General features: G+C 43.0%; 1 protein-coding gene across 1 annotated transcript in view; it reads right to left on the reverse strand.

Annotated features, from left to right (window-relative positions):
- The window catches only part of CPS1 (carbamoyl-phosphate synthase 1, mitochondrial), a gene marked incomplete at its 5' end in the record, with an annotated part of 78752 nt that extends 58798 nt beyond the window's left edge, over window positions 1-19954 (reverse strand). The window contains 14 exons of the mRNA XM_008939234.1: window positions 197-325; window positions 1066-1223; window positions 1805-1994; window positions 5915-6010; window positions 6706-6804; window positions 8308-8385; window positions 9635-9776; window positions 10130-10236; window positions 10574-10702; window positions 11774-11863; window positions 15389-15481; window positions 17899-17955; window positions 18659-18748; window positions 19810-19954. Coding sequence (XP_008937482.1) covers window positions 197-325; window positions 1066-1223; window positions 1805-1994; window positions 5915-6010; window positions 6706-6804; window positions 8308-8385; window positions 9635-9776; window positions 10130-10236; window positions 10574-10702; window positions 11774-11863; window positions 15389-15481; window positions 17899-17955; window positions 18659-18748; window positions 19810-19954 — 1603 coding nt within the window. The remainder of the gene's footprint in view (window positions 1-196; window positions 326-1065; window positions 1224-1804; window positions 1995-5914; window positions 6011-6705; window positions 6805-8307; window positions 8386-9634; window positions 9777-10129; window positions 10237-10573; window positions 10703-11773; window positions 11864-15388; window positions 15482-17898; window positions 17956-18658; window positions 18749-19809) is intronic.
- Window positions 19955-20512: the final 558 nt, after the last annotated feature.

The following is a 20512-nucleotide window of genomic DNA, read 5'->3' on the forward strand; positions in this document are numbered from 1 at the left end:
TGAATTTAACAGATCTGCCACTTTACCATTCTCATTACCCAAGACAGCAGGAAGCATTAGAAGCAATCAGGACAACATTCTACAGATAAGATAAAAAGTAGAGTATGAACAAGTCCAGTGTCTGTAACTATTAGAAGACTATCTAAGAAAACCAGATGTTCAGCTCTGCTCCTAGAGCTTGCAATTGCTGACGTACCTTCGTACCAAGGTCCAGCAAAGTTTCCTTATCTGGACATATGCCTGACCCCAGACCACCAAGGGCATAAGCAGAACGTATCATGACTGGGTAGCTAATTTTTTCAGCTGCCTTCAGAGCGTCTTCAATCTTAAAGGAGAGGGGAACACATTTCAGAGATATGATAACAATTAGGATGAATAAAGTCTTCAACTCTGCTTACACATTTAACTGGAAACCCCATCATTAAAACACTAAGCTGCCTGAAGATAAAATGGAAAGAATAAAAGTTGGCTTTGTAACATTGCTTTGTTCTCAAGGAAATGACTCCTGTTCTTACTTAGGTGTGGACTTCCTTGCTGAATTTCCATGTACAATGTCCTTGCCTCACCTGTCTTCACAGACTTCAGCATGAAATAACCCCTCCAACAGACATCCTGGTTTAAGACCTGTTTGGTTTCCTCACTCAGGCCTTCCTACTGAACCAATTTTTTGTTTTCATGCTCCCTTCCTCAAGAAGGATTTCAGGGTTGCTGATTTTGAGGACCTGAAATCCTCACTCTAAGTGGCTTGCGCAAGATTTTTTTTTTTTTTAAAAAAGTAGTCACTGACATGTATTTTTGTGCTGCAGCACCAAAGTGACCCCAACCTCATTTATTTTTCTTGTCAATAGGTAAATGAGCTTAGGCTTTCCAAGTGCTTAATTGCATTATCGCTTATTGTAAATCAGGGTGAACCAGCATCAATCATTGTGGAGTCCTGATGGAAGTGTACAAATTGCAGTATCTGCAGTTGTATTCAGCTTTCATTCAAGAAAACTGAAAAAAATTATAACTAACTCAAATAGGCAACAGTAATAGTAATCACATCTTCAAAATGATCTGATTTACCGATTCCACTGCAAAGCTAGGAGCAATCTTTTCATTTAGCTCAGTCAGTTTATCAGAAAAAAGCTTTCTATCCTCTGTAGCCATGATGGATTCAACTGATGTACCTAGGACCTTCACACCATACTCCTGCAGCACTCCTTGCTTGAAGAGTTCCACTCCTGCAGAGGAAACAGCCACAGTTTTGAGGACTGATGGTAGAGGAAGAAGAAAGTATTCAGAAGGTATCTGACTAGCTGACAACTTATCTGACCTCATCAACAGCTGATTTTGTTATTCTTTGCCAGCATTAGAACTCAGAACCATAACATGAAAGTTTCTGTCCTCAAATATATGAAACCTGGACTATTAGAACAGTTACTGCTTGGGCATCATCTGCAACACAAAACACAGCAGTGTGATTGGATCTTGTTGCAAGAAGCTAAAGGAAGCTGACTTTTGATCTCTTTCTCAAGGTGGTTTGAATATCCCCAATCCAGCTATGAAAACTAAACCATAAGCTGAGAAGCAGGATATATGAATTACTTTTAAGTACCAAAACCAGCCATTAGATGTTATGTTCACAACTTAACAATTGCTCATTCCCACACGGTCAGTACCTCTGCCTGTATCCCTTAGTAACCAGGGCAATGTATCAGGCACGTGATGTCTGGCATGTCTGCACAAAGAAAGCCTGCTGACCACATGGTAAAAGCCATGAGCTTCCCTGCAGGGAGTGCCAAGGCACCTGTCTCATACTCACCACAGTTCAGAGCAGTCTGGCCACCCATGCCCAGAATCAGTCCATCGGGACGCTCTGCCTTGATGACCTCTATGACAAACTGTGGGGTGATGGGGAGGAAGTAAACAGCATCAGCCTGCTTTAAGCCAGTCTCATTGGTCTGCACTGAAGCAATATTGGGATTCATGAGGACAGTTTTCACATTTTCTTCCTGAAAAATTAAAACTGGCATTAAAATTAAGCATATATGGAAAAAGAGCTAGCAACAACAAAGAGAGATGGGGTTCAACAAGCCATTTACCAACAGCAGAATGTTAACAGCCCAGTTTCTTATGTACTCTCCTGTAAGGGTTTTCTGGTATCTTGTACCAGCCTGAGCTAATGCCAGTTCCTTACTGTTACACCTCTGTTTGTCTGTGAATCTTGAGGGAATGGAGATTCCCACCTGATTCCAAAATTTGGCTGCAATTGTTCAACCCATTTATGATTTACATAGGGGAGATAGGAACTAACTGCAGCATAATCATATCTGTCTTCTGTTGGAATTCAGACTAAAAATGGAAAAGCAAAAATAAAAATTTAATCAAAGCCCAATCTTTTCTTGCTAAGCAGTAGATCATGGGTGTCCAGGTAGTTCTCAGATTTTTGTATCTACCAGTAACAGCACAAGAATACATTTTTTGCTCTGACTTCCAATAAAGATACTTTAATTTTCCTGGTATTATCATTTTAGAAGTCTTGTCCCATAACCTTTTTATTTGATATCACACACACTGGAAGACAAACTCTTCCTCTATATTCAAGATGAAGGTTAGCCAAAACTTCACACTGCTTTTTCTTTGTCAAAGATGAGAAATTGAGATAGGGTGATAAAATTCAGTTTATCCCAGTCCTGCTATACTGGCAGCAGTTTTGCCACTCTTGGCTCTAGACAGAAGTTCACTGCAGTTTGCTCATTAATAGAAATGTCTGAGTCAAAGCTGGGCATGTCAGCTCTCACTCTTGAAACAGTGTGTAAGAAGGAACCCAGGCTTTTTTAGTAATCATGAGACTAGAATATGACCAGACTTAAAAAAATCCATGTTAACCACAATCAAATAAAGAGCAACGTATTGCTGCTTTTGTTGAAAAGGTGAACTCAGCGGTGCAAAGGCTGTGACCTGATTTTTATGGGAACCCATTCTAATCTCCATCAACATCTTGTAAGGCAATAAACTATTTCCAAGCAATGCTAATTATAGATGCAAAATACATTTTTAAATAAAGATTTACTACATGGAAGTTGTGGAGGTCAAGAAACAACAAAAACTCTCGTTAAAAACAGGAATTGTGGTGACAACAACAAAAAAAAAGAGTAAAAAGAAACAGGAAGAAGGTTGGCAGACTAAGTCAGCCATTCCTTGAGCAAATGCTATGGAGGTGTTGCTGGGACCAGTATAGAAACCGCTACTTTTTTTCCCCCATTCACTATAAGCATGGAAATGCCACAGGGTTTTTCTGTGTTCATTTAAAATTTGTGATTTCTTGACCCATTGGTTTCATGGAACAAGTATATAGCTCACCTGGAGCAGTAGGATTCTCAATCTGAGCTCCAACTGCTCAGTTCAGGTACTGGATAACATTTCTTCCCCTTCCTTTCATAGCTTTAAATAGTGCCTTAAAGATAGGTTGTAAATTTCTGCTGACCTTCTTTCCCCATGAAAAGTTGGAGGTTTTTTTCACTGAAGTATGCTTTCCTTGGAAACGTGTGGAATAGCGAAGGGAAAGAAGACACACAATGCTCATGGAAAGTATTTTTGATTCAGACAAATGACCCCAGCCTGGGTAGTTTTCAGGGCAGTGCTGATGGAAAAGGGTACATCTCTGATCACAAAATTTCTTCTCTAATAAAGGTATCCAGAATTTCATAGCTATAATTCTGTTGTAATGGATGGGGGAGAGAGAGGTATATCAGTTTCCAACAAGCTGGAGTATCTGTACATCTCAGCCCTCTCTTTCCTACTTAACTGGGGCAAGGTGTCTTAAGGAACACCTAGCAGTGATGAGGATGATAATTAATGAGAGAATTAATGCTCACTGTGCTGAGACACATTTTACTGATATCACATGCTCTGGCCCAGTTGTCTGGGATGTTGGATTTTAATCTATTTGCTGTTCTCCCTCGCAACTCTTTCCTTCAGCTTCTGCCTTTTTCATTTTTTATAAGCACACAGCACTCTGGGCAATGGCCACCCATCCTGCTTGGAGACCTCTCTTACAACTTCATTAAGATAGTGAATTAATAATGCTCCGGGAGGTTCCCATTCCTCTTTTTGTGTAATAACCACCTGTATTCAGACCAGCTGGGAGACCCCATAGCAAGTAATCCAAGGTTTTTCAGGTGACCACAAGCCAGTGTGTTGTTCACAGATGTTTCCAGGCCTCATTCTTCAGAGGATGTTCCTGCCTTTGATGAACATTCTCGCAAATACAAATTGGCTGACTGGGGGAGTCCCAGCTCCACAGGATTTCACTTTGAAAGAGGCACCCATTTAACTGTATAGGAGTGAATAGCAACAACGGCATCTTCTTATCATTAATTGGCATCCAACAGAGTAGGAGGAACAGTATGACACAGCAGAATGAATCAGAACATCCAGCAGTGAGAATCACTGGAGATGAGTTTGAAAGAAAAAAAAGGGAGAGAGATGCCTCCTTTCCAATGCAGGTCATTATGTGCACTCATCAGCTCTGGGGGGTCCCCCACTCCTAACTTGTTCTTGTTTTCTTGATGTGTCCAGTTTGAATTAGCAGCCAGCAATAGCAATACAGGACACAAGCGAAGCACGCAGAACACAAGATGTGCTGGAACACCTGGACCAGCCCAGAGCAGCCCCAGATTGTATTTAAGATTACTGTAATTGATTTTTTCCTTCCTTGACTTCAGGGTCAGCACAGGAATAGAATGGCTCAGACATCAGAACAGCCTCAGAGCCACCCACAGTCATCACCTCATCTGAAGGCAGCTGCTATGACTGCCCAGAATCTGCCAGACAGACCTCTACAAGCTATCCTCCTTCATGAGGCTAACAGTTTTACATTATCAGTAATAACTCCACCAGAGGAACACTGCTATCCTTCTAGACCTTCTCCTAGCATGAGCTTCTCCCCAAGTACCCTTTTCTAGGTGCTTTGTACTTTTCCAGCATGAAACAGCCAGAGCAAATTTGCCCCCAGAACCCACCACGTAAGTGGTCTACGCAGGATGCTCCAGGCGAACACGCACAAGCACCATGTTCAGTGCATGCATTTCTCAGTACAGAAGTATGTGTGCATTTTTGTTTGTTCCAGAATGATACAGATCTCCAGTCTTCAGAAAGGAAACATCAGAAACCATGTACCAAATTTACTGGACAAAATTCATCCCCAGGAATGACTTTTCATTCATTCCTTTCAAGAATATGATTCTATTCTGGAAACAAACATGGCATATATGACCTTTAACATGTTTATCCTATTTATAATAAATGCCATTTAGAAAGCCTTTCTCAATAAGAGGCTCAAAATTTTTTGCATAACAGTCTTGACAGTAGCCAACCATTCATCTGTTGTTATTTGTCTACCTTGCAATGTGTTGATAGTTTCAGTAATTTTCAGTAATTTGAATATTAGGAAGAATTTCTTCACTGGGAGAGTGGTCAGGCACTGGAATGGGCTGCCCAGGGAGGTGGTGGAGTCACCATCCCTGGAGGTGTTCAAAAAAATGAGTGGATGTAGCACTTGAGGCTGTGATCTAGTGGTTAGGGAAACGCTGGGAGGAAGGTTGGACTTGATGATCCTAGAGGTCCTTTCCAACCATAGTGATTCTATGATTCAGTAATTACAGCTCAGGTGTAGCTGACAATATTCCTCCTCTTCATTTACATTCAAATTTACAAGCCTGGAGTGACCAGGCTTCTCTTTGGAAGATAATTCGAAGTGGCTAACTCACATCACTCAACCAAAAACTTCACAAACAAAAAATGGCTAAATTTACCTACAGCCATTTATTCTCACCAGCTTCCCTGACCCAGCAATACCACAGCTGGATCATCAGTTAGCTGTAAGAAGAGAAAATAAATTATGTGAGGTATTTCCAGAATATTCTCTCACCTTCATGGCTTTCACAGCCTGAGATCCAGAGTAATCAAATTCCCCTGCCTGACCAATCGACAGACCCCCAGATCCTAGAATGAGAACTTTGGAGACCTAGAAGTGTTAAACAGCATGAAAAAAATCAGTTCCCATCATAGTAGATGACGAAATGAACAGAGACTGTGTGCAGCACTGAACAGTATCAAATTACAAAATATAAGTTCTAAGAAGAGAAGTCATCTCCCAAACCACTGCAGTTTTACTTCTTAGAGTATTGCTCCTGAACTTCTCACATATATCTCTGATTAGAGAAACACATGACTTACACACAGGGCATACGATAAACATGTTAATGGTATCATGTGCTTATAAACAACCATGCCTCACTTTGGCTGCCCACAAAGTTCAGCTGCTTTCTAGATAACAAAACTAAGAAATTCAGCTCACACTACGAATTTCAGACTCATTTGCTAAGTAACACAGCATCAACATCACGCTGCTGGCACCAAATCTTGCAGACAGATTATCCCAGGGCACCTCGTACTGCCATGAGGGTACCTTTCTTGGGAGAACTACAAAGAAAAATACATAAAGTATCAGATCCTAAAACTTGCTCAAAGAAAAGGGAGTTAATAACACAAAAGACACCTGATGACTGTGAATTAGGCAGCTGACAGGGCTTTTGTAAGGGAAGCCCCCTCTGACTTCCACGGTCAGCTTTCTGTGCCATTTTGTGCCAGGGGGCAGCAGAAACAAAGAAGGTCCAAGCCACACTGACAGGCACCACTAACAAGTACCTGTACACTGACCTCCACTCTGGAAGCTGTCACTCCAGCCCTGGGCAGGACTGAGGAAATGGTAGTGCCTTTCCCCCTCTTAATCAGTGAAATAAACGAATCAAACAGGAACTAGGAAAAATAAGCACACATATTTAACTGCAGAACTAAGTAAATACCAAGCAAAGAAGAAAAAAACAAGCCATTTGTGTGCTGAAGGTGTTGGCTGCTCTGCTGCCTTCAGAAGGCAGATTTACACTTCAGGGAAGAGGGGATCATTATTTAAAGTTTACTTAACAATTTTGACATATCTCACAACGTTGTATTCAACACAGTGAGGTCGTATAGGAACATAACACATCAGTGGTGTCTGTATGCTCTGGTTGCGTGTGGCTGGCAGTGCAATGAATGAACATGCATTAAAAGCTAAAATATAGAAGAGTGTACACTTAAGTAGCTCAAGGGAACCATCTGGAATGGAGCCTGCCACAGAGCTGGGATCCGAACGGGCGTATCTAAACATCAGTTGTGCTACATCAGTCTTGTCCTTCCAGAGGAGATCCCAGAGCAGCTGTGAGAAAAGTGCTCTCCAGCCAGGCCAGTTAGAGGAGGCAGCATGACCACGGCCGGCATGCAGGCAGCCACATGCAGTGGGACAGGCTTCCCACCTGACCCCACGCTTGCAGAGCTTCTGTCCACACAGCCCCAAAGCTGCCTGCTGGGAATTACTTATGGAAGGAGTATGGATGGGTCCTGCAAGCCTACTGGGATAGGCACTATGTTGTCAAACCCAGCCCAGAAGTGGGAGTGCACAGCTGAGGGCTGTTTTGAATTCTCTGAGATTCACTAGTCAATCAGATCACTATGAAACTTCTTGATATCAAGAGATTTACTGGCAGGTTTAATCAACATCATCAAATTAAGATTAAAATAAGCATTTCTATGTGTTCTTCCATCTTCCTCTCTCAAGAAATGCTAAATGGTTTATTTATGTTCAGACATTCCTCCTCTGCCTTCCACATCCCCTGTTGCTGCTTAGTCATACTCTGTGACTACGCAACCAGTTGTTATAGAATTTGTGCGAAGTCACAGATGGGGGATTAAAATTTCATTTCACTTAGGAGAACCAGAGTGAGGAAGTGTGAATCCATTTACATAACTCTACAGTAATTATAAAATTTGAAAGTGGAACTGAAATGTATTAGAAAGTTAATGATTTTATTACAAAACATCTGGATAGTATTTTTTCTGTTAAGATAAAATCCTTCTCCTTTTGCAGTCACCCCAGCTACAAGAGATTTGAGCCTGATCCTGCAAAGGCTGAAGCACTTCAGTAACTTCCAACACACAGATAATCCCACCAGGACTCAAAGCATACACGTCATATGAATGCAGTTGTTGATCCAAAGCACACAGAAGTCAATAGATGCCTTGCTGTTGATTGTAATTAGCTGTGGATCAAGCTAGGCAGACACAAGCCTATGCATGACTGGGCTCTCTGTTAGGATCCTGACATTTCAAAAAATGAGACTTTTTAGGACCATCACCAACATAAAGATTTGTCACTGTGTCTGATACCTATCTGCAGCCCCTAGGTCATCTGAAAGCAAGCCCAGATCAGCCCTCATACAATACCTCTGTGTCCCTTGGCCCAGGATTTGCATCTGGGTAGAACTGTGCTGTGAAGATCGGTCTGGTCTCATGCATAATTCCCTGCAGGAATAAAAAAACTGATTATCTTAGACAGCTCCACACAAGCAAGTAAGAGAACAGAAAGCCATGCTTCCTCCCTGCATGCACTGAAGGCCAAAGGGCTGGCATGTTTCTAAGGGCTGTCAAATTGACACCCACTTCATTCCCATTCTTCAAAAAATGTCTTATCTGAGGAGCCACTGAGCCTCTTGCTCTTCTGCTAAGACTCCAATGCCTGTATAACCCACGGAGCCATGTGTGGAGAAGCAGCATAGTGGAGACAGGACTTTCACTACAACAGCAAACACTAAGTTGTAATCACTTAGCAGACACATTAGTCTACCTCCAGAGGTAATCCTGGACCAGGCAGAGAAGAAAAACATGCATGGCAAGAAAAGATCACCTTGGACTGGACTGTTATGGAATGAATGGTTTTACTGTCCTGATCTGTTTGGTTCTGTCATAGGAGAAACCTGTTTTGGTCACGCTCTTGATTTCCATAACTCACTTTACATACTGACTTGGGACCTTGCAAGCCTCTAGATCGACAACACTCATAACCAACCTCATTACCTGCTTTATGCTAAAGCACCATCACATTTGTCTCCAATTTTCAGCTAAAGTAAATATGAAAGGCCTGGGGATTAAAGGGTTCAGTCACTTCAAAAATTGAACCAAACAGCTGTAAATCTTTTGTATTGCTATGTTGTTTGGTAACGTTTGCTTAGATACGTCTACAAAGATAAAGAAAACAGCAGCTGACAAAGGAAATTTATTCTAAAACCATCAGCTGGGACTTACTGAGCATCAGTCCTGCAAAGTATAGCCAGGACATGCCAGAACAGCACTGTTCAGTCTGCCAGACTAGGTGTGGGGCATTCACACAAAACAGAGAGGCATGGGGAAACTGCTTTGGAAAAAAACTTTTCAGTGATTCAAGGGCAGCAGAAGCCCTAAGACAACAGTACCTAAGTGAGCACCACTAACAGTAGTGAAAGCAGAGAAGTTAATAAGGCAGCTGTTGAAGGGAAATTGTGAGGTCAGTGTTGCAATCCTACACTTTGGGCTAGTATGGAGAACTGTGGCAATGGCTCACCCCCTTTTGGCCCGTAAAGCAGGGCCCCAAGCAAAGCAGATGATCAGATCATCAAATTTATTCCTGATAACTAATAGCAATGTGAGAGCAAGCTCCCAGGAGGGGAAATAAAGCACGCGAGTCTTCGCTCACCAGAGGCTGCAGTGTCCAGGTACCTGGAGAGCACGAGCTCACCTCATTGGTCTGATCGTTGGCGTTCACAAAGAGGGGCCTCCAGCCAGGTGGGAGGGAGGAGCTGTGGAGGGCATAGCCGTGGTTCTGAGCAGTGATGACAGCCTGTCCACTCACAGTATTCAGGACGGGCTGGTTCTGGCCTCTGCAAGAGAACAGAGGATGGAAGTGCCACGTTTGCCCAAATGCCAGAGTTAGGAAGAACTGGTAACTGCAGGGCTAGATGCAGCAGTTCAATAGGAGCTGGTCAAACTTTGCTATTGTTCAGTTTAACAGGGATCAATTACACCAAATACTTTCAAAACAACCTCAAAAAAAGCAATGCATGACATAGCAGTTCAAATCAAAGGCAAGGAGAATGGCTGGAAGGAAGAAGTAACATGACTGATGTGCTACCTCCTGTTAAGGCACTTCAGAAGCAAAGCCCTGCTGCTCTGTGGCCTTCTGCAAGGCTGAGCTGGTCCAGCTGGGCCCCGGGAAGCAGAAGAGCTGCCATACCTGTTGGCCATCTGCATCTTGTAGGAAGTAGCTCCAGCTGCTAGTCCAGTGATTAGATTCCCCATGCTAATTCCAAACAAGGGCTCTGGGCGATTGCTCTCCAGGACCTAAAATGAAAAGGTTTTTAAGAGATACTGGAGTGTCTCGGTTCAGCAGCTTTACCCCAAACCATGCTGGTTCCCTTGCAGCAGCCACACAGACTTAGGAAAAAGCTGAATGCAAGGATGGCAACAGCCTATAAAGGAAAGTTTCCTTCTCTCTTCTACTTCTGAGGGAAGACTGTGTATTGGCTGTATAGTCTTATTGTAACTACTGGTCTGGAGACAACTCCCAGTGGACCAAGATGAGGAATATCCCAGACAACTGAAATGACTGAACAACATTTGGTTCGTAACACGAAGGCAATTAAACAAGATTAATCATCCTATGGCTGTTACACTGTACCTTTCTGACATTCTGAATCACCTCCTGGGCCTTCATGGGATCCCCTGGACCTCCAGAAATTATAAGCCCATCATACTCCATGCTGGTGAAATCATGGTCCCATGGAACCAAATGCACTTCTGCACCTCGCTAGACAAAAAAAAACAATCAAGTGAACAAGAAATGAGGGGAGGAGGGAAACAAATGAATTTGTGTCAGGACGTTGTTCCCATGCTCTCATATCCCAGAGGTCGAGTTTGGATTTCAGTCACCTCTTTTCCAGGGACAGTGAGGCTTCTCTCCAATATCTGGACAGATTATTTTCACACAACTTGTAGAGTTAGTGTTTTTGAGCCACCTCAACGTTTGTGAAGTTTGTCTGAATTTCACTAATGAAATCAAAACTTACTAATGGCATGTAAAATAAGTGTGCATGCACACATGTAAATTATGTTCACTTTTACATGGTGCACTCATCCTAACTGCTAAATCAGGGCTTCACAGACTTGTTCTAGGGCATGCCAGAAATACTCCTGCACATCAAAAATGGGACCAGCATCCACATAAACCACAAAAAGCAAACAGGGAAACCTTGCACATCTAGAGAATGAGAGGACACTACCTCCATTCTTTCTGTGTGGCTACAGATGTGAGGATTGCTACATCACTGTGTGAACAGCAGGAAAAGATTTTCAAAGAATTAAAGAATAACTCAGGTTGGAGGGACCTCAGGAGGTCATCTGGTCCAATCCCTGCTCAAAGCAGGGTGAATCACAACTTCAGGGCAGGTTGCTGAGGTCAGTTGAGTTTTTAGTATCTTCAAGGATGGATATTCCACAACTTCTCCAGGCCTGTTTCAGCCACTCATGACCCACACTGCACAGTTTCTTTCCCCATTTATTTTTTTTTTACAATGTTGGGTTGACCTTCCTTGGTTGCTCTTCAGAGAAGCTGTGGCTTGTCTTTTCAAAGCTTACCTTCTAGGAATTCTCACAGCTGAGAGGTCGCTGCATAGGTCCTCTTCCTTATCCTCTCAATACAGCGTACAAAGTTCAGAAAACACCTCACAGTCCATAAAGATAATTCTAAAAATTGTACCTCATTTTAGAAGGGCAGCTGCTACTAGAATGGATGTGCCCAGCTGGAAGGAAGACTGGTGAGTACAGGCAAGGCTCTCACCAAAGCAAAACAAGAGATGAAGGACATAAAGCACTGACCTACCTTTACCAGCAGACGAATAATGTTGTGCTTCAGCCCACAGTCAACAGCTACAATTTTAATTGGATTCCCTCTGCCATAAACCTTGACTTCCTATAAAAAGGCAGACCGTGCTGTAAATGAGAGGTCACCTCCCACCCCCAAATTACAGGGAAGATGGGTAGCAGAATAACTTTTCACCAACATGCAGTTACTGGGACTTAACAACCAATTTACACAGAAATCTCCAGAAATACTGCAGATATTAGTGCTTCCTTAATTTTTCTGTGAAATCAGAAGTTACAATGCTCTTTCATATACTGTTGATTACAGCAGCAACAGCAATTCCTAAGAAATCACTTGTTTCCACAGCTAATGACAAGCTTTTTTCCTGTATTTCACCTCATTAGCAGTGAAGCAGCAAGCCAGTTGTCACCGATTATTGCAACTTAAGAAAAATGCCAGAGACACAGCAAGAGATTTTCAGCTGAAATCATCCTGCTGATGCCAGCAGAGCAAGGCTACTTCAGACCAGCTACTGCTCTGTCACACTGAACACCACCCTGACCCTCCAGTCACTGTAAGGCCAAAGCACAGCACAGCTGGAGACATCCTTTGAGTGACCTCTGTGCATCACAGCAGTACAGACCAGGCCACACACGTCACTGAGCATGACCTCTGTTTATATGGACCTGACTTTTTCAGACGATACTTCTCCTCCTCTTCCTCCTGCTGTCCCTTAACCCATTCCACAAGGTAAATTGTCACCAGTCCCAAATCTGGACCATTATGTTTTGTACACCCACTTACTATTGGCCACACCTGGCATGGGAGAAGGTGAAGTCAAACCACCATACAGCATATGGGCCTCGATGTTACAGCATGCAGACACAATGACACCAGCTGCAGCACTCGTGTAAGGCTATTTATGGACAGCTTCCTTCTGAAGCTTCCTGGATTATTTCACTCATTACACGACTGCAGTTAGCACCAGGCTGGGATGTTATTTATCAGTAAGCACACAGGGCAGCCTCCTTCCTTCTGCAAACCAGCTCTGTGCTTACCTTCAGCTACGCTCAGCTTCTGAAAGCTGATATTGACAAGCCTACTTTATCCAAAGTGCTTTTTCTCTTGTGCAATACACCGCTAGAATAAAAAAAAAAAAGTCTCTTTTTTTTTTTTAGCTGTGAAACTTCCTTTGAGTCAATATTTCCTTGGCATTCATATTTCATAGCTGGGCCCCTTTATGAAAAGATGCTAAAATCCATGCCCAGCATGCCTGGTGTGGGGTGACAAACTGAATCTTTTCATAGGAGGATTATGACCAGCCAGAAAGAAAAGAAATTCTCTCTACAAAGAACTAAAGATGAAGCTTATTAGCAGAATATTACAAATCCTCCCTTTGTGTTACCCTCAGTTCTTTTTTTAACTTTTATCTTCTTGAAGGTTGAGATGAAGAGATTTTCAGGATGCAAGAGCAAGTCCTATGTGGAGAACAGCTCTGATCATCTTCAGGAGTGACTTACTGCCATGTCAGGAGCAAGGGTGGAAGAGCTGGGGTGCACAGAGCCACCTCCCTTCACTATAAGGCTTCAAGCTGCAACACATGAATTACCAATGTTCCCTAATTTCCTTCATCAGGAAGAGTGATTTTAAGTGTTGCTGTCTTCAGAACCCTCCCTGCACTTCTCACACCTATTTTTGTTCTGCAGAGCACCGACCCCTGCATCTGGCTGAGAATATGTCTAAGCAGAAACAAGACTGGGAACTGGATCAGGAACTGTTAAAACATATTCCTTCTAAAACCAGAGGATTTCCCTCATCTGTTTGCTGCACAGCCTATAAAAAAACCTGTCCCACTTTGAAAGGATGATGTGGGAAGGCTGTGACCCAACAGGCAGGGAGAGTAGAAACTCCTGCTTGCAATAGTGCAGAGAACAAAAAGTGTACATGAGGCTGTATGTGTGGATAGAAGTGACCTTTTAGCTTCAAGTGATTAAATAGTTCTCATCTGCTCTGGGACCTTGACCATCACATGCACCCAAATAAATCTCTGGCAAAACTCTGACAGTTTTCTACATTCCCTGCCCTGTATGGGCAACGTGAGCAAACAGAGTCTATACCAATAGCATCTAAAGAAGGTGGGAGAAAAAATAATAATTAAAAAAAAAATCAATCACTCCTAATGGAAAAATCAATAAGCAGATTCTTGATCTTCCTCTACCGTGATTTACATGAAAATAGGTGTTTGGCAACAGATAGATTATCATGTCCAGTAATTACCAACATTGAACAGAGCACTTCATTTTCAGCTTTATTTGTGATGTTGCTTTTTAAGCCTATAAAATGAAGTTATAAACATAATGAGACCACCAAAGCTCTGTTAATCTTACTATAGCTCCCTTCTAGAAGCTATTTTCAGCATCTTTACAGTAATTCTGCCTTAGTAATTGCAGAGTTTAGCAGCAGCAACCTTAACTATTTCTGAGTTACTGCTCAAAATGGCTCCACCTGCATCTTGCAATCATAGATCACAACCTCAATGAGCAACTGCCATCCTTCTGTGAAGCAACAAGGCCTGACTCAAAATACCTCAAAGGAGGCATTGGCATGAGTTGGTGACATCTGCAAGGCAGCCTGTGAATCTCAATGGCATCCCAGTTAACCAGTTACTACTATCAATCCAAGCCTGGATGGAGCCTGCACTCCAAATTGCCACTTGCCCACCGACAGACCATTCAGGACTGCTCCTCACCCATGCCACTAACACACCAGCTTGTGTGCAGAACAGTTCAGAAGCATCTATTTGCAGAGCTCCTCCAGAGCCTCGCTGATCTTGAAGGAGCTGCAAACACCACAGTAACCATGGAATTTGTAAAAGGGACTCATACACTCAGCTCTCACTTCAGTCAACTGGATTAAGCACCCAAGGCATTATTTATCCCACAATTAATCCCAAAGGGTGGAAAATTTAAGAGGTTAGCCCTTGTATTGGTACAAGAATAGGTACTGGGTTTAGTATGGACCTGATTTGCTATGTCCTCATGATTTGTAACATTCTTCTCAGCTTGTGGTTGAACACAGTTTGCATGCCCAGCTAACAAAGTACAAACTTAACTGCTGTTCTGTACATACCTATAGACAAAGCAGCTAATACCAGTAATATTAAATCCAGGGGATTCCTAACTTGGTCTCCTTTTGAAATCACCTCAACAAAATCACGGCTGAACACAGATTATCAAACATTATTGTGAACAAAATTTATTTAAGGAAAGGAGACATTCTTTGTTACTAATCATTCTTATTTTTGGAAATGTCCACTATATACTAGGTCTAACTATAGCCCAAGTACTTCTCAATTGTGACTTTATAACACACAATCCTCTAATCAGAGTGGTGTTCTGATTACAGCCAGGTCAACACAGCTCATTTCCCATCTTCAACACTGGACCTACGGAGCCGTGGGGGATTCCATGAGGATAATGTTGAGATGACAGCCCTCCAGAGGTCTGGAAAGATGTATGGTTTAGAAAAAGTCCCCAGACTGTTTGTTTGGAAAGACTGAACAATACCTAGAGCAAACGGGGAGCAGTTACTACCTGGAGTGTACAGCCCTGGGACTACAGAAGGACTCCTTACCTTTGTTGAAACTTCTGCAATTAAGTTTTGATTACTTGGGTCTGCAAACTCCACGGGTTGACCTTCAAATTCAATCTTTCCAAGTACCGTGCCCTGTGGAAATACACCAGTAAAAAACAAAGCATGAGCAAAGGAGAAGCTGTGAACACTGGGACAAGGCGCTGACAGGCACAGCAATGGGAACAGCTGTTCAGAGGTGGTTTCTTGGCAGCTTATAACTATTTCTAGCATCCTCAGAAGTTTATGAGCCTTCCTTGGTATCAAAATTCTGTTTAAAATCCTTCATTCAGGGAGGCGACATTGTCAGCAGCAAAAGCTGTTAACAGACAGTTTGGCAAGCTGCCTAGTGACAGCAAAAAAGGGTTGTCTTCCAAAAGGATCAGAATCCCCACATAACTGTTGTGTAGATCTGGGAGTAATCCATAAATGAGTTTGAAGCTTTTTTGGTTTTGGAAACCCACCGTGAGGTCTTCAGCCCCCTCCTGTGGATAGCTGAGGCAGCAGAGCTGGTGTAAGGCAAAGCTATGTAGGAGGCAGGCCAGCCCAGCTGTTTTCTGAATAAATTTTTTAAAATAAGGAATCACCTCCAACAAGCTCTACTCTTTATTACTGTTGCCACCTCAAAGAAGCTAGGACATGTGTGCTTTGCTAGAAGCATATCCTTCTCCACCCTCTGCTTATTAAAGTTCTCAGTGGAAAAGTACAAGTTTTGTCTTTGCCCCACTCCTGGAATAAGTGGGATTAACTCACTCTCTTCAGCACAGGAACAGGGTGTGCAATACTGAACTTTTCAAGGATGGAAGGGGAAAGTAAAACCAAGGAAGTCAACGTTTTGTTGTAACTTCTAAAGCACAACACTTTCATGATAAAACATTAAACTCAGCTTGCCCTGTGTGTATCACACGAGCATGGACACTGGGATTGCTTACTGAGTTTAGCAGCTCTTCCAAGATAGACTTCCACGGTTGGTAATACCTGAAGTATCCTTGCCATGTTCCAGGGGCAAGAAAGAGACAGCATCTTGCATTGCCATACACATTACAAAAGGTGAATTTTAAAGACAGAGTTTTTCTCTTAACAGTGCCTGACATCCTCTCTCATCTTGAGTAGCATGTCACACCAAAAGCTACTCCAGGCTGCTTTGCATGGAGCAGAGCTGAAAAGGTCAGTGTGATCTTAAACAAGTCAGGTTCTTGGGAACCACAGAAGCTGCTGAGTGCTACCATGCAGTCAGTCCCATAAGCACTGATGACAAACCCCTGAAGTCCTTGCTCTCAAACAAGAGCCCTGTGTCATACCTTGCTCCCAGATTATTCAGCCAAATGGTGCCCTGATTTACCTTCAGGGTCCAATTAAACAAGACACTGTTCATTTCTGTATGTATCATAATGAAGTCCTGTTCTCATCCCCAGTCTATAAACAGATGTGGAGTGAAATATTAAGCTGGTCTTTTCAACCTGAGAAGACTGAGGAAAGGCTAGAACATGCACTGTCTAAAAACCCATAAACAGATAGAGTCCCAATATAATGGGCATTACTACCATACACTGCTAAGTTACAAGGTAAACACTGAAAATGTATTTACTTTTGGATGAAAAGAATGCTGATCCATGAAACAGTGTCTCCAGAAAGCAGAAAATGTACTGTCATTTTCTACTGCTTAAACTGCACTTTTCTGCTGTCTATAAGAGCAGAACAACACCCTATCTTCCCATAAGAATGAGTTTCTACAAATATTCCTCTGTTCAAGGTGGATCCTTTGTACTTTGCACTGTGGAACAAGGAGTGTGGCCTTGGACTGCAGACTGCAAACTGACCACCTCAAGAAAAAAGCAGCTTCAAATAATCCATTACAAAAGAAGAGCCTGCAAGGTACATTTACATTCAGACTGGCTTTGTTCACTGTTTTAGCCAGCATGAAGTGTGCCTTAACATTAACCTCCATTCAGTAAAATAATCCTGCTCGTGTCCTTCACACTTGTGGAAAGCAGAGAAAAGTAATAGCAATTAAAAATAATAACAGGCTTCAGCCAAAGAAAACCAGCCTGAGTTCAGAATCCAGCTTTGGTTATTCCTTTGTCTCTGAGGAGCAGGAGAATTTCCACTGACCAAAGGTGATGCTGTCTGTGAACTAATATCCACAGTATCTCACAGAATTGTTGCTCTCTCTGCTACTTTCTGAGAGCAGTTAACACTACTACCTGTTGTTTCTGACACACTAGTCTGACACAGCTACGTGAGGCCTTTCATTTACATCACCTTGTGCTGGTTCACTTCTGTGGAACAGGGAACCCAGAGCAGAGCCAAGGAGAGGTTGCTCCCTGGGATCAGAGCATTACCTCACCTCTGCAGAAGACACAAAGCCTTTGGAAGAGCAGAGGGATCTGACCAGCATCTGAGGTCAAGGCAGCCCAGCAGAAGCATTGTGACCCCAGGTTTGCTGCACTGTTAGCAGAAGGGTCCAGCACCAGCAAGGTTAATGCAGCTAGACCGAGGGAAGCAGATCATACCTTGTCACGAATTAATTTGGACAGCATTCTGGTATCAATCCCATACAGTGCAGGCACCTGCAGAGAACACAGGAGAAGGGTAAGCTAGAGAGCAAGCAGTCAAGATGGAGGAAGAGAGCAGCCAGATCACTTTGCTGAGAAAAACACATCCTTGTTTAAGGAGCTCTGGCTCTTGGCAGCACTATTACCAAGGCTGCCTCACTTCCATTTCTTCACTTCTCCCTATGCCCTTTCATAAATAGCTTAGTTCTTCAAAACTAGTTCTTGCACAAAAAAGCACAAAATAAAAACCTCATGTGGCAAATACCCATTTCATTTCTGAGCCCCATTTTGCCTTACTGATGAGTACCCAACCCTCCCAGCCATCACAAGCCAGTGGCAGTCTACTGACACATCCTTGAGTCTTATGGCTTCAAGTCAGTAGGGTTCTGGCACCTAACATCTCTTGAGGTTATACCCGTGGCAACCACCAGAAGCAGCACTATGTAAATACTTGACAAGAGAACAGAATATCATCTAATGTGTATCAAGTTTATGGAGAACCAAACATTCCCATTTAATCAACATTCCTTCTGGACAGATCTTGGAAATATAACTGAAAATGAGGAATGGATAAAGAATCAGAGACCTAACGAACACAGAGTGAGCCCAGTACAGATTGGTGAAGACACCTGAGGAGAAGAGTGGTTATCAGCTCAGTTTCCCTGTTCCCATATACACAGGTCTGTCCTCCTCATGTAGCTTCCCCTAGACTGCTCACCTGTTCTTCCTGCAGCCACTCTCCCAGGCTCCTCGCAGCCTGCCAGTGGCTGTACTCATGGCTGTAATCCAGCACCAGCAGACCAGACACCTGCAGAGCAGAAACATTTTGCACTGAAAGATTTCTCTGTACCTGCCCTGCACCTTCTGAGTTTTCACTGTTCACCCACTGCAAACCATACCACAGGCAGGACACAAGGTTAGGCACATGTGGTGTGGCTGCTCTTATACAATAAGAAGAGAGAACAGTCTGAGTCTTCAGAGGGAGAGTGCACAGAGCAGGTACCTGGCAAAGGGGTGAAGACTTCATGCTCTGTAATGCTCGCACCTGGGCCCTTTTACTTAGGAAACCCATAAAATAATGTGACTCCCAGGTAATGAAAGCTGTGTATTGCATTGAACCCAGAAACCACTTCTTGTTCAAAAGAAAACAGAAACTTAAGACAATATAAAATATTTTACTTTGATTCATTTTTTTAAGAAAGCTTTTCACTTTTAAGTGGTACTTCATTTCAAAAGTCATCTCCATTTTCCAGTGGAGTTAGATAGCTTATAAAGGTCTCATTTCAGCTGAGGACAGATAATGCATTTCACTGGTTATGTGATTACCTGGTTTTGTTCCATTTTTCAGTACTACCACCCTTGCACAGACACAGCCCTGCTCCTAGCTTATATCCCCTGCCACCACAGTGTAAATACTGGTCCCTGCATTGGTACCTATGGCTCTCTCCACACAACTGTCACCTCTCCTGATTGTAGCAGTACAGGCATATAAAGAAAAGCTTCTTCTGGTTCTCACTGGTATTTGCTCTCTCTGTGGAATCAGTCCTGGGCAAACACAGATAAACACAAGGCAGAAGGGACTGTGGAACAAAAAGCCGTCCAGGACAGTGTTTCCCAAAACCTGTAACATGTCCATCTATCACTGATGGGAAATGCATTGTTCTCAGGCAGTACGTGGCCTGGTGCAGAAAGCAAGATGGACCATCCTTTGCCACCATTCATCCAGAGAAGAATATCCAGAAGAAGGAAAAGTCAAGTACGATTGATTCCTTCTAACTTCTCTGAGGGTGCCATTAAGCTCCTGCACACACACACACACTCAAGCTGCTTGCATCACCCTTTTATGAGCTTCACATCTCCCACTGTTACCTTGATCCCGTCAGACTCCAGAAACCTCCTCAGGCCTATTTTGTCCAAAGCAGTTGTGTCAGGCACTCCACCATTCCCAACTATGGGGTTAGCCAATGCAAGAATCTGTCCTTTGTAGCTGGGATCTGTCAAGGCTTCGGTGTATCTAGATGAAGAAGCAACAGAAGAAAAGTAAATTGGTCTGGAGTTTAAAGGAAAACAAAAGAGCCAGTGAAAACAAGACAGGACTGAATGTCCCATCTGACAAACAAACAGAAATAGAGTATTCACGTGAAAGCATTCTTGGTATAAAAGTAAACACATCCATGAATCTGCCCTGAGTTTGCCATCTGTGATTAAACTTTTGACACCAAGAACAAGGAAAGGCTTTGGCTTCTCATGTTTCATTTCAGAAAAGCACAGGACCTCTGGACAAACTCAGGCTCCTTGTGATTTAACACAAGGTAAGCAACTACACAAAGTGCAGAGCGGTCGCAGAACTGCAGCAAGTTCATGGCCTATCACCTGACCCAAAGAAAACAGCTTTGGGCTTGGTCATTCCCTGGGCACACCACGTGGACAGGCTTTCCACTGCTGTGTCCTTCCCTCCCTGCAGTGAAAGAACTTGCCCCTGCTAGTGGCAAAAGAAGCTCAAACTGAAAAGCCAACAAAGAACAGAGTTGTTTGCCCAGATGGTCCCTCCCCAAGTCTGAAGCTTGCAGGT

The sequence above is a fragment of the Merops nubicus genome, unplaced genomic scaffold (assembly GCF_000691845.1).
Source record: "Merops nubicus isolate BGI_N331 unplaced genomic scaffold, ASM69184v1 scaffold13044, whole genome shotgun sequence".
Classification (NCBI taxonomy): domain Eukaryota; kingdom Metazoa; phylum Chordata; class Aves; order Coraciiformes; family Meropidae; genus Merops; species Merops nubicus.